Source organism: Chiloscyllium plagiosum, unplaced genomic scaffold, assembly GCF_037043375.1.
Source record: "Chiloscyllium plagiosum isolate Xiang-an unplaced genomic scaffold, Cpla_swu_hap1 HiC_scaffold_5, whole genome shotgun sequence".
Taxonomy (NCBI): Eukaryota; Metazoa; Chordata; class Chondrichthyes; order Orectolobiformes; family Hemiscylliidae; genus Chiloscyllium; species Chiloscyllium plagiosum.
This window is the reverse complement of record NW_028270143.1, coordinates 31,276,927-31,292,015: the sequence shown is the minus strand read 5'-3', so window position 1 is coordinate 31,292,015 and position 15,089 is coordinate 31,276,927. Positions and strand designations below refer to the sequence as shown.

General features: G+C 38.8%; 1 protein-coding gene across 4 annotated transcripts in view; it reads left to right on the top strand.

The window, feature by feature from the left end:
* Window positions 1–15,089, top strand: part of LOC122550241 (dynein axonemal heavy chain 11-like) — a 286,822-nt gene that overhangs the window by 126,221 nt on the left and 145,512 nt on the right. For all 4 annotated transcript variants that reach the window (XM_043690997.2, XM_087987074.1, XM_087987076.1 and 1 more), the window contains 4 exons: window positions 42–185; window positions 1,449–1,631; window positions 10,471–10,572; window positions 14,125–14,259. In XM_043690997.2, coding sequence (XP_043546932.2) covers window positions 42–185; window positions 1,449–1,631; window positions 10,471–10,572; window positions 14,125–14,259 — 564 coding nt within the window. The remainder of the gene's footprint in view (window positions 1–41; window positions 186–1,448; window positions 1,632–10,470; window positions 10,573–14,124; window positions 14,260–15,089) is intronic.

Genomic DNA, 15,089 nt, shown 5'->3' with positions numbered 1-15,089 from the left:
TTGGTTGTAAAATGTGACTCTTTTTGCTGTTTCTGTTCTAGATGAATTTGACAGAGTTGAAAACCTTTCCCAATCCTCCTGTGGCAGTCACAAACGTTACTGCAGCTGTTATGGTGCTCTTAGCTCCCAAAGGCAAAATACCTAAAGACAGAAGTTGGAAGGCTTCTAAGGTCTTCATGGGAAAGGTGAAATATTTTGATGATGTGAACATTGTTGCTTGGTTGTAGTAATTTAGATACAGTTAGCAGAGACATTTTATTTAGAAAACCGAAAAGAAGGAACTTCATCGATTTGATAGAAGATAATTGTTTAAAGGAGAAAACTTAGTCATTTGATTTAAAAACAAAATTCAAACAGCGGAATCTTACTGTGTTTTTGGCTAAGTCTGAATTACATTGAGTTCCGTGGATTGATTCTTGTCCTAAGGCCAAGCAAGTTTTCTCTTTTCTTCCCAAAATTGGCACATGAATTGAAGTTTGAGCCCACACAGTGAGTGTCCCATCTGATTTCTGTCCTACCTTACCACATGCCATTCCCCACGATTGACTGGCATCTCAGGTGCCAGTGTCATCTTTAAAAGCCTGTTGTGCACCTGGACCAGTTTTATCAGTCTGGAGCTGCCCTGCCTGATTTTTGTTTTGATTCTGAAATGTTTTATTGTAACATATTGACTTCATCTGTACCTATATCATATTCCCATCTTTGTTTCATGTCCTCTGCTGATTATTTACAGGTGAGAAATAATATACAACTTTTAACTGCTTTTGTCCTATGTTTAATAGAGTATGAAAAAAAGACAAGCAAATAAATTAATCAGGTTTCATGTTAAAGTGAAAAATCTTGTGTTCATATTTCCATCACTGCTGCAGTGTTCGAACGAAGCCCAGTGCAAGCTGGAGGAACAGCATTTCACTTTCTACCTGGGCACTTTACAGCCTTTAGGATTCAACATTGAATTCAACAACTTCAGAGCATGAACACTACCCTCTATTTTGATGACACCCTTCACCCGCAGTGTCTTGTTTGCACTGATTTGCTCTCAACCAAACCAGATTATTTTCCCTATCATTGTTCCTCTATTTATGACCTTGATCTCTCTCTTCCTACCATTAGTATTCCTTTTGTATTTTCTCACTCTGGCTACTCTCACCATGTGCTCCGCTCGCTCCTCCCCTTTTATCAAAAGCGTACGAACCGTTGTTTTTCAGCTGTCTTCATTTCTGAAGATATCAGTGGGCTCTGTTTCTCTCTCCTACAGGTGGTGCCAAACCTGCTGCATTTCTCCAGCCTTTTGCTTTTTTTTTAATTCAGCATTCCAACATCCACAGAATTTTGCATTCATTTATATTATAATACTTTGGATTTAAAATGAGTTGGTCAAGTAATTACCAGTTTGACACCTTTATCAATATTGTAATAACAGTTGAGTTCTATTCTATATCCACCAGGTTGATGACTTTCTTCAAACTCTAATAAATTACAATAAAGAACATATCCCTGAAAACTCACTGAAAGTAGTAAAAGAACAGTATCTACAGGATCCAGATTTTAATCCTGATCTGGTTCGCACAAAGTCATTTGCAGCATCAGGTCTCTGTGCATGGGTTATAAATATCATCAAATTCTATGAGGTAAGAGATATTTTCTAACCATAGTTGCACTGCTTCAATATTGTAAAGCAAATATTAATTTAAATAAGATCACACTTATTAATTTTTTTTCAATTCTGTAATTATGAAAAGTGAGTATGCTTGATATGTGAATTATTTAGGTTTTTTTTCTTGAAACTATTAGTTAAAGTATTTAGACAGCCTGTGGTCACAGCAATTCTAAAAACAACTTAATGATGTTGTCCCATTGGCAAACTGTAAAATCTTGTTCTGTCGGGTGAATAAATTACAGATTTGTTCATCATAATTTTGCAAAGCTCTGTATTCAAAAAATGTGTTTTTGGAAAGTAAAATATGAAATTCTTTGGTCATTCAGGAAGAGTGAGGAACCGGGTAACTACAAATCCGCCAGTTTAACATTAGTTGTGAGGTGGTTCATGGAATCTATCTTCAGGCACTTGGCAGATGTTAATTAATAGAAGAGATCAAATATGTATATGTGAAGGCTAAATAATGTTTGATTAATTGAGGCAAATCTTTGAGAGGAGGTCACTAGCAGAAAAGTGTGTTGCTGGAAAAGCACAGCAGGTCAGGCAGCATCCGAGGAGCAGGAGAATCAATGTTTCTGGCATAAGCTCTTCATCAGAATGAAGGGCTTATGCCCAAAACATCGATTCTCCTGCTCCTCAAATGTTGCCTGACCTGCTGTGTTTTACCAGCAATACACTTTTTGACTCTGATTTCCAGCATCTGCAGTCCTCACTTTCTTCTTGCAGATGGTTGACAGGTGAATATCTGGGTGTTGCCTTACTAAATTTGTGATAAAGTTTCTCAGCAGAGAATATACAAAGGTAAACTGAGTTAGTAATTCATAGGAGCATTGCTTATGAGACCCTTAATGATTGGTGGACTGTGGCAAGTGGTATTTTCCAGATATGTATAGTAGGGCTTAAGCTCTGCGACAGATAAATGAATGGCTTTTGTGAAAATTAGTGCTTTGATATTATACTAAATTTGGAAGCATTGTAGATGATGTAGTCAGGAGCAAGAACTTTATCAGTAACATAGTCCAAACGAGTAGCTAAAATTATGGCAAATGCATTAAATGGGGGAAGGTCACTCTCAATGAATTGGAGGAAAGCAAATTGGATTTCCTTTTCAGTTGGAATACTAAGAGCTTGAAGGAGCAAAGGAATCTGAGTGTTCATGTACAGTCAGTTTACTAATAGCTCATTCACAAGTACAAAAAATTATTAAAAATGCAATAGGATGTTGGCCTTTATCTTGAGCATTGTAATACAAAAATGAAGAAGAAGTGGTATTCTAGTTGTACAGAGCTTTAATCAGGTTCCGTTGTTATGAACCACACCCAACCCCATCAACACATATGAAGAAGATAGTCTAGACCCCAACTTTTTCTTAGTTTAAAGGTCAGTGTAAAATGTTGTGTTCTGAAAGCAATTCAATTGGTCAAACTACCAGGCTTGAAACAAAACACAGTTTATTCATACACTATAATTAAGATACAGACAAAATAAGAGAATTGGCGTAACCATAACTCTATTGAAATGCTTAACAAAATAATATTTATTTTAACTACTTCTAATTAACTGTTCCAATATGGTGACATCCCATAAACACACTCTTGGCAAAGGCAAATTCAGTAAAATAGATTGTCTCTCATGCAAATCTAGCAGCAGGAAGAGAACCCCTGCATTTAGTCGCAACATAGAGAGGAATAAGAGATTCCACATCCAGCTTCAAGATCCCAGCAACTGCAGAAAGCTAAAACTAAAACTCCTGGTTCTGTGGGAGTTCGACCTTACCCGCTTCTATTGTTCCAACAGTTTTTTAAAAACGCACAGAATCCTGCCTTTTACCCTGTATTCTGCATTCAAGTTCAGCCTTCCAAAATGAATCACTTCACACTTTTCCAGGTTGAACACCATCTGACACTTATCAGCCCAGCTCTGCATCCTGTCAATGTCTCATTGCAACCTACATCAGGCCTCCACACTGCACAACTCCATGAACCTTTGTGTCATCGGCAAACTTGCTAACCCACCCTTCTACTTTCTCATCCAAGTCATGTATAAAAATCGCAAAGAGCAGAGGTCCCAGAACCAATCCCTACGGAATACCATTAGTCACCAAGGTCCAGGATGAATATTTTCCATCGACCACCACCCTATGTCTTCTATGGGGCAGCCAATTCTGTATCCTGATAGGCAGGTTTCCCTGTATCCAGTGCCTCCTTACTTTCTGAGTAAGCCTACCATGCCTTGCTAAAATCCATGTCCACCACATCCACTGCTCTATCTTCATCAACGTGTTTTGTCGCATCCTCAAAGAATTCAATAAGGCTTGTGAGGCATGACCTGCCCTTCACAAAGCTATGCTGACTATTTGTAATCAAGCTATGGCTTTCCAAGTAATCATAAATCCTGTCTCTCACAATCCTCTCCAGTACTTTGCCCACCATTGACAAAAGGCTAACTGGTCTGTAAATCCCAGGATTATGCCGGATCCCTTTCTTGAACAAGGGAATAACATTTGCCACCCTCCAATCAACTGGCACTACTCCAGATCATTGCCAAAGGTGCAGCAATCTCTTCCCTTGCTTCCTGTCGTAACCTAGGGTAATCCTGTCTGGCCCAGGGGATTTATCTATCCTTATGTTTTTCAAAATTTTCAGCACATCCTCCTTCCTAACATCAACCTGTTCTTCATGTCAGTCTGATTCATGCTGTCCTCAGTCAGAAACGTCAAAATCCCTCTCAGAAGTGAATACTGAAACAAAGTATTCATTAATGACCTCCTCCAACTCAAAAGATTATGTTGATTGTAAGTTTTCCCAGTTGAAACTACATCAGGATTTGTTGTGTATTCTTTCAGCCAGAATTAGCAGTCGGACATGAACAATATAGGCAGCTACATCTGCTACAGCACTCAGCATGGTCAAGCTTTAATAGTTGTTGCAATTGCTGTGGTCATCCTTGTTCTTCTACTGAGACATGTACATATTCTGTTAAAATTGTAACCAGTCCTCACTGGCTCAAGACCTAACATTCAACTGTGTTTTATTTCAAGTGGCCGTATGGCCATTCACAGTTTTCTCACTGAGATCTCCTTGTAATTACTAAGAGCAGACTTGGCTTCAATGACAAATTTCATCACAGTGATGTTTGCCTCGAACACCTTAGCATTTTCCTGCTCTTGCTTCGCATTTGTTGAGAGTATGGTATTATGTATGGTGTCCCAAAGTATGATCCATTTTGCTTCTATGTTGTGGAATACCAGGGTGTACCTTCTCAGTTGAGTTGAGGAACTGTTGATTTTTATTTGGATAGGCAGAGTGGCTAATACTGAAATGAGGACAGCATTTCTATTTCTAATGATAAAAACTTCAAGGATCACACAATTATTCTGGCTGGCACGGGAGTGATCTGTATCACAGACAGCATTGTGATAATGTGTGCACTAAAAATACTGTTTCGATTATCATGTCTGATGATATCAGGCCATCTAGACCCAGAGCCCTGATCTTGGATAATCAGAAGGACCCTACCTCATGAACTCTTCGACTGAAATCCCTTAGTAGGTAAAAATGTTCCATCTTAGAGATTCTTATGAAAGCACTGTATGGCACATTACAAAACTGGTCTTTCGCTTGTGAAATGGAGCACAACTTGTACTCATGAAGTTAACTGGTCATATTCAAGTTGAGAACCAGATGGAATGAATGAATTCTGAATTGTTTGGGCTCTTATATCACGTGTAATAATGATTTACTTACAGCAAAACCTATACCTCACTCAAATGTTTTCTTTAAATACCACCTATCCCACCCCACCCCAAACCCGTGTTCCTGGAGGAAAGCTGCAATGTCAGTAATCCAAGTCAGTAATGACTCTCTGTACACATTATAAATTGGCTATAAATCATCTGAAAATTCTGTGCACATGGTCATTCCTGCCAGCCAAATGGTTAGAATATGCAAATATATGTGTATTCTTCTAAGCAACTTGCTCACTTTGCCTCTCATGCTTTCTATCCCTTGTGCTCTGTCTCACTCTGGCCCTGTGTCCTTCTCTTCTTAATGCAATTGTATCTGGCTAAGTTCCTTATCCTAAAGATGGTAGAGTAAATTCCAACAAATCCTCTCCAGAAATCTTCCTTGAGTAGAAAAGAGAACATCTGGTGAGTTTTTAGTTCTCACATTTTGCATAAAGTATTCTAAATGTAGCCAAATCAAAGTCTTGTACAGTTTTAACATGACCTGCCAGCTCTTATACTCAATATCCCATCTGATGAAGGCAAGCATATCATATGCCTTCTTGACCACTCTGTCCACCAGTGCAGCCACCTTCGGTTACCTGAAGGTGGCTGACCTGAACTCCCAGATCTCTCTGCTCATCAACTTTTCCCAAGGCTTCTGTTACAGTCTAGTTCACTCTAGAATTAGACTTCACAAAATGCATCACCTCACATTTGCTCGGATTGAACTCGGTCAGCCACTTCTATGCCCAACTCTCCAGTCTATCGATATTCTCCTGTGTTCTTTGACAATCCACTATGCTTTCTGTTACTCCCACCAAACGTTGTGTCATCTGCAAACTTACTGATCAGACCACCAATGCCCTCTTCCAGATCATTAATGTATATCACAAACAACAGTGGCCCCAGCACTGATCCCTGTGGAACACCATTGGTCATCTTTCTCCATTTCGAGAAACTCCCTTCAACTACTACTCTCTGTCTCCTGTTGCTGAACCTGTTCTTTATCCACATAGCTAGAACACCCTGCACACCATGTGTCTTCACTTTCTCTATTCGTTTACCATGAGGAAGCTTATTAAAGCCTTACTAAAGTCCATGTATATAACATCTACAGCCCTTCCTTCATGTATCAACTTGGTCACTTCCTCAAAGAACTCTATTTAGTTGGTAAGGCATGATCTCCCCCGCACAAAACCATGTTACCTGTCGCGGATAAGCCCATTCTCTTCCCAAACATAAATAGATTCTATCCCTCAGTATCTTCTCCAGCAATCTTCCCACCACTGACATCAGGCTCACTGGTCTGTAGTTACCTGGAATATCCCTACTAACCATCGGGAACAGGGGGACAACATCAGCAACTCTCCATCCTCCAGCACTTCACTTGTGTTTAAGGATGCTACAAAGATATCAGGGCCCCAGCTATTTCCTCTCTCTCGCTTCCCTCAGCATCCTAGGATAGATCCCATCCGGTCATGGGGATTTGTCCACCTTAATATTCTTTAACCTGCCCAACACATCCTCTCTCCTTATGTCAACGTGATCCAGAGTAAACAAACTTATATCTCTAATCTCAACATTCATCATGTCCCCTCTCCTCAGTGAACACTGATGCAAAGTAATCATTGAGAATCTGACTCATTTTCTCAGGTTCGACACACAATCCTCCTTCCTTATCCTTTAGTGGACCAACCCTTTCTCTAGTTTCCCTCTTGCTTCTTATATTTGAACAAAAGGCTTTGGGATTCTCCTTAATTCTGCTCGCTAAAGTTATTTCATGACCCCTTTTAGCCCACTTGATTCCTCGTTTAAGGTTGGTCCCACTCTCCCAATATTCCTCCAAAGCCTGTTCTATTCTTAGCTGTCTGGACCTTATGTATGCTTTCCTTCTCCTCTTGGCTAGTCAAAAAAATTCTCCTGTCATCCACGGTTCATGAATCTTGCCTTTCCTAACCCTTGTTTTCAAAGGGAAGTGCCTATCCTGCACTATCTTTAACCTATCTTTGAAAGCCTCCCACACATAGAGTCATAGAGATGTACAGCATGGAAACAGACCCTTCGGTCCAACCCGTCCATGCCGACCAGATATCCCAACCCAATCTAGTCCCACCTGCCAGCGCCCGGCCCATATTCCTCCAAACCCTTTCTATTCATATACCCATCCAAATGCCTCTTAAATGTTGCAATTGTACCAGCCTCCACCACATCCTCTGGCAGCTCATTCCATACCCGTACCACCCTCTGCGTGAAAAAGTTGCCCCTTAGGTCTCTTTTATATCTTTCCCCTCTCACCTTAAACCTATGCCCTCTAGTTCTGGACTCCCCGACCCCAGGGAAAAGACTTTGTCTATTTATCCTATCCATGCCCCTCATAATTTTGTAAACCTCTATAAGGTCACCCCTCAGCCTCCGACGCTCCAGGGAAAACAGCCCCAGCCTGTTCAGCCTCTCTCTGTAGCTCAGATCCTCCAACCCTAACATCCTTGTAAATCTTTTCTGAACATTTTCAAGATTCACAACATCTTTCCGATAGGAAGGAGACCAGAATTGCACGCAATATTCCAACAGTGGCCTAACCAACGTCCTGTACAGCCACAACATGACCTCCCAACCCCTGGACTCAATACTCTGACCAATAAAGGACTTCCCTTCAAATAGCTGCCCCCATTTCCCAGCTCCTGCCGAATTTTGATATAATTAGCCTTGGCCAAGTTTGTAACTCTTCCCTGAGAACCACTCTGATCCTTGTCTAAGAGTATTCTAAAACTTACAGATTGGTGGTCACTATTCCCAAAGAAACCCCTCACTGTGATTTCTACCACCTGGCCTGGATCATTCCCCAACACCAGTCCAATATGGCCCCTTCCCTAGTTGGACTATGGACATATACTGCTCTAGAAAACTTTCCTGGATGCTTCTTACAAATTCTGCCCCATCGAGACCTCTGACGCTAAGTGTATCCCAATCAATGTTAGTAAAATTAAAATCTCCCTGAATCCTGCTTTCAGGACCTCATCTCGTTTTTTACTTATATCATTGGTGCTTATATGCACCTCGACAACTGGCTGTTCACCCTCCTCCTTTCAGAATGCTCTGCAGCCAATCAGTGACATCCCTGACCGAACACCTGGGAGGCAACATCCGGGAGTGTCATTTTCAGCCACAGAACTGCTTATCTACTCACCTTATAATAGAATCCCCTATGACTATGGTCCTACAAGTCTTTTACCTGCCCTTCTGAACAGCAGAACCCGCCACAGTGCCATGACCCTGGCAACTGCTGCCCTCCCCTGGTGAGCCATCTCCCCCAACAGTATCCAAAACGGTACACCTGTTTTGGAGGGAGATGATTGCAGGGGTTGCCTGCACTGCCTTCCTACTTTTTTTCTGCCTTTTGGTCACCCATTCACTGTCTCCCTCAGCAATTCTAATCTGCGGTGTGACCAACAGTTTAAATCAAGAACATGCTCATCAGAGATGAGCTTCTGTAGGTCGGCCACATCATCCACATGAAGGATTTTGCACTCCAAAGGCAATAAGCTGCAGCCAGCTGAGCATAAAGGCCTACACCAAAGGACATCCCATTCCCCAATGCAATAACCTCTGAAAGCTACTGTCAAAGCCTGCAAGCCTTTAAAAGAAGGGTTAAAAACAAACTGGACAGATTGAATACAAAAATGTGCACCACCTTGTAATTTCAACATTTGAGGAAACCTGAATAAAGTCCTCACAGAACAAACAAGTACACCACAAAACCAGTGCCTTCAACCACCACTCCAACAGTGACTTCATGAATTGTGTTTGCAATCAGATTTACAAATGAAAGTTTAATATAAAATCAGATGTGAGGCTCTACAAACCTCGATGGTGAATAAAGTTATCTTTCAAAACAACAGAGATTTTTAAAAATCTCAATATTTTTCCTTGCTCACAGCTGGTTGCTCGATTTTCCTAGTCATGCTGCCTTACTTCTTCCATGTCATTATTCCCTTAATAATAATATTTAATCTCAACTTGTTCTTTGTAGCTTTTATTTGCCCTGCTCATCTTGTTTACTAATTTGACTTACTTATCCTTTTCTTATTTATCTGTTTTGTCAATTCATTAGCTTGTTTCTTGTTTAGGTATAGCTTTTAGAATAACTCCTGTCCTCCTCCTCACAACTCGTGTCAATGTCCTGTAAAGTGGGATTAATTCTCTTACTGACAAAGCACCTTCACCCAGCTTGTTATTGAACTGCTTTATTCAGGCCTTTTTGTTGCTATGCTGTTGCCTCCCATGCGGACTGTGATGATTTGCTGCTCTCCTTTCCTTTCTGTGCTTTATTCATCTTTCCGAAATGTATGTTTCTATAACCATTCTATTTATTTATCCTTTAACCTTTTGTATATTAAGATTTCACTGATGCTGAAGTTTTTGCAAAGTGCATTTGACCCATTTGATGATTCTCTGTGATTATCCAGCTCATGCACCTAATCGGGGGAGGGGAGGGGGGGGGGGGAGAGAAAATAAATCTATGCTATGGTCTTTCATTAGTTTGTCAATTCTCAGAATAACTTAGTGGATCAGTGCACACTCATAACTGCTTCTGCATCCAGACTGCTAAATTTCTTTGTCAGATGTTTTACTAATAACAGACATGTCAGTTTGACACACAGTACAATCATGTCACCATCTGATAATCTCAGGCGAGTTTAGTCAGAACCAAAGTGTCAGTCAGGTGTTTATCTTTGCCTTAAATGCAGTTGTATGTCAATCGATGCGCAATCTGATTAGTTTCCTATTATTTTTATATCCAGTGTTTCCACCTGAGGTCCCATTGTTTCCAACTCACGAGGAATTATCATCATAAATTGGACATTTTTTAGACTGAAGTGGAACTTTACAATTTGCATTCTTGTTACCCAAAGCCATAAAGTATAAAATAAATAAACCCACAGTGCAATTACTCAAGAGCCCCCCATTACCAGTTAAGAGCTGATGAGAAATGTTTATTTTAAAAGCACTATTCAAAAATTACTCACGTTCTTAAAAAAAAGTTTTGAAGAAGTTATTAATTGCATTTTCTTGTCACTGCTAGGTGTACTGTGATGTGGACCCAAAACGCCAGGCTCTAACCCAAGCAAATGCTGAGTTAGCAACAGCTACTGAAAAGTTGGAAGCAATCAGGAAGAAACTTTCAGTAAGTACTTCAGAGCAACAAGCTTAGTCTTTTAAGTAAATATTGAACAACAATATGCCTGAAATCCACTAAAACTTGAGATAGCTGCTTCAAATGAGGGAAAGGTCACTGTCTAAAGCTCTTCAGCCATCGTGCACTCAGATGCATTGGAAACTAAAAATTTCCGACTGTGTACATTTGATAGTTAATGACAATAGCAAATCTTAATTGTAGTTATAGTGAGTAACATACAATTGTGAAAGGAACCGAATTGGTTTGCACTTTACATGATCAAGGTGAAAGTGCAAAATGCATATTGAAAAATATTTGTTTTTAAAAGTATATTTTTGTGAAGATAAACAAAATTTGATCAATCAAACCTATTCCTTCCATAGACAGTATCCAGTTTACATTATTATATTTTGAAATTCATTCAGGTTCATGAGGTAAAAGCTTGAAAAAAAAGAAAGTTATTCCTTGTCCTGAGACAGAGGAGAATAGGGAAATAAGGAATTGGGAATGAAAATAGGAGCTAAAAGTAGAATAAGACTAATTTGAAAATACCAGTAGAAGTAAAAGCCATCTCAAAGGTACAAAAGAAGTTGACATTAAATCTTTCATTAAAACCTTGACTTCGTTCAAAATCTTCAAAGAAGTAATGGAGGAAAATTTAGAGAAAGAAATGACAGCAACAGGTGAATTATTTTTCCTCAAAATGGGATCTTGAGACCTTTTTGCTACTACCACACAGGATATCTTAAGACTTGAGGATGTCTGGCCATTGTTTTAAACAGATTGAAAATCGTATGGTTTTTGCACGCAGTTTCCCAAAAGGTGTTGCCAGAAGGCAAGCATGCAGCTGGAAAATATATTTGCATGTTGTTAGATAATAGCAATAGAAATGATTTTGCATGTTACATAAAACTTGAGTTGAGAGATATAGTGCTGTCTGGAAATCAAGACTTTTGATCACTTTTAAATATGAACAGATGTTGGCAAAAGAAAATAATGGATGCGTAATACTGATGGACAGTGATTCTGAATCTACAGTTCGTAATACTGATGAAACAGTGAGCATGTCTGTTGATTATCTAAGGAATGCATCTATAGGTATAATTATGATACATCTTCACAGTGTGTAGTCTCCACAGATAATCACAGCTTTTCAATTTTACCATTAAAGCCTTGGTGACTAAATTAGGTCAGGTACTGCTGAGTCATAGATGTTTTCCTCTTTATGTAACTGGAGTGTCTAATTAACAGAAAGTAATTTTGACTTTTGGCATTGATTCTCTTCTTTCTGTAAGGGAGCAAGATCTGCACCCACTACTTGTGTTTGCTTCTGACTTCAGTTCCTGAGCTCAGGGTCTTTGACAGAGTAAAAATACTGGAGTACCTTACAACAGCAATGACAAATGAAAGGGTTGGGGTGGGGTAGGGAGCGGAAACAGTTAAAAGATGGTTTTAGTGTTAATGAAACTCTTGTTTCGATGAAGCATTAAGATTAAGTGAAAGCAAAACAGTACTGAAATTTAAACCACTGCCCACATCAAATCCATTCCTGATGCATCACAACCTATTGTACAAATTCTTCAGCTACCCTGGAAAGCTGAATTGACAGTAAGATACAGTTTCCGACTACAAAAAAAGGCACTAATCTTCTTGAAATTATAAAGAAGTAAATGTCAACAAATGATTTTATTTAAGACTACTTCCAGGCATCAGGGTTTCTAACCATTGTATAAATGAAAATCATAGCCTGTGTGTACACTTTCCCATAAGGTGCTCAGAGGAGTTAAGTGTGCGACTATATACTGCATTTAATGACATTAAATATAGGTATCTAATTACATTGCAAGCATTTCTCTGATCAGTACTGAATGCATGGGCAATCTTTTAGCAAGAAAGTTTGTGATTTAAGATTTTCAGCATCTACAGTATTTGACATCCTCTTATTGTGACAGAAGATGATCATTCAAGCTATTTGAATAATTAACTACCTGGACATTTTATTGTACTTTCTATAGCAGCAACGACTTTGTTACACCTACTGAACCCAGCCTATTTGGTCTCTGGTTGCAGAACTGATCCCTTTTTCTAATTTATTGTTTCTTATCACCTGATTTTAACTCCTTGTATGTTTTTCTATCAACACAAAAATGCAAGTTGAAAATTTAGTAAAGGCAAAAAAAATCCGATTTCAAGTTATTTGAATGTGAAGGTTTTCTTTGTCACGTGAAGTTATTCCACTTTTCTTTCAGTACGTTGTCTTTCTTTCCAAATATTTTCTCGATTTGGTTTTATCCCTGATCTGTTTTCATAAACTTTTTACCTGTTTGCAATATTTGTGAAACACAAACCACATTGCTTCTTTGATTCAGTAAGATCTGGTCACTAATAAATTTGTCTTCAACTCGAGAAAGCCACTTATACCCATGTGTACAGTTTTGACTTAACTAATTTTTCTCAACATTTCCCAGCTAAGCAAGCTTCTAATTGGTGCTCCTTGGTATATTCTTCAGCTAACTCCTCCTGAGGACGAGAGCAACAATCAGGAGAGGGTAGGAGGTTGGAGCATTGGAGGCAGTGGACGTTACCAATTATAGCCTGGGTAGACAATGGTGGTGGTTGACATAAAAGAAGGTTTCCTTTGCTCAGTGGTGAGGTGGATGAGGAGTGTGCGGATGGTGGGTGTGTGACGGCAAACATTTCCCTTATACCATCAGGTTTTCTGACCCTTCAAAACTTGACTATAGTTGTTAAATTTAAATCAAATTCCCAATTACATTGTGGGTGCCACTTAAATATGATATTAATATATCCTGCCTCATGAGGGTAAGAAAATTTGTGGCAGTTGCAGAGATGGCATTTTGGAGATGCATTCTCTGATAACAATGTTTATATTGCCTAGCCTCTATCCATCCACTTTCTCCTTCACATCACTAGGTCAGGGTTAATATTAAAGCTAATGTGTTTGGATTTTTTTTTGTTAATCTTAATCACAGTACTTTTTCTTAAGATTTCCATGGTATAAATGATTAAAGCAGACAATGATAACTTGAATGATAAAATGCACTTGCAGCCTTGATACTTGTGTTATGTAACAACATTGCTGTTCAGAACAACAGGACACTTGTCAGCAATCTTCAATCTCTTAATCTTAAACAAAGCCACTTAGCACAATTTTCTCCTGCTCTGTAAATTGTGAAAAATTGCAATTGTCTAGTGAAGCCTGAATAATTAGGATGACTACTGCATTATGTGAGAGACAAAATACTGACTGCTTTGATTCTAATTTCTGTTTACTTTGGTTTTCTATTTGAACTTAAATTACTGTAATTCATAAGATTAGTGATATGATTTTGCTCCACTCAATCAAAAGAGCTTATGAATACTTTTCTTACTACTTATTTATTCCTATTTAAATCCTCCTTCTACATCCTCATAAAATATAAAAAATATTTTTAAGAATGTTGTTGTTAGGCATAAATGCAAGCTTTCAATTATTGTTTCAACTATAAATTAAATATTGTTTTGCAAGCGAAAACTTAATGTTTCTTTCTCTGTCAATAGGATCTAGATGCTAACCTATACAAACTCACTGCCAGTTTTGAAAAAGCCACAGCAGAGAAGATACGATGTCAAGATGAAGTTAGTCGAACCAACAGGACAATTGAACTCGCAAACCGACTTGTCAAAGGGCTTGAGGTAAGACAATACCTTAAAACATAAGAATAGGAAAATAGAATGTTATTAATGAAAATGAGGTCATTCGTCCAAATAAGACTTAGTTTTCAGTCACTTTTATCTACGTTGCTTCCTTTGACCTCTTCTCTCCTATAAAATATCTAGTAGTCTCTTTATTCTACTTTTTATTATCCACAGCTTAATTGTTTTACTCTTAGGTTGTGCACAGCACTGACAAGACACCTTCTTGCCATTTCTAGCAGTCGTAAGGGCATTTGGAGTACTATAGGATGAGACCCTTACTCCAATAAAACTTGAGTCTATTTGAACTTGGAACTGAGTTCAAATAGCCTTGTTGATTTCAGGTTTTCCAATTTTTTTCTGTCATATACCATCCCCTTTCCCCAATCAGTAAAATTGGGGTCTGTCAGAAAAGGGATTGGGTTGAAAATGGATTCCTATTATCATTTGGTTATAAGAACATAACATTAGAACATGAGAAATAGGAGTAGAAATAGACCATTTGGCCCTTTGAGCTGGCTCTGCCATTCAATAAGATCATGGCTGATCTTTTTGTGGCCTCAGCTCCACTTGCCCTCGCTCTCACTGTTACCCTTAATTCCTTTATTGTTCAAATCTATCTTAGCTTTAAAAACATTTGCTGAAGTAGTGTCAGCTGCAAAGTTTGATGCACTACACATGGTCCCCAACTCCAAATCATCTATTTAAATTGTGAATAATTGCGGTCCCAACATTGATCCCTGAGGCACATGACTAGTTACTGATTGCCATCCAGAATAGCACTTGTTTATCCCCACTCTTTGCTTCCTGTTAGTCAACCAATCCTCCAT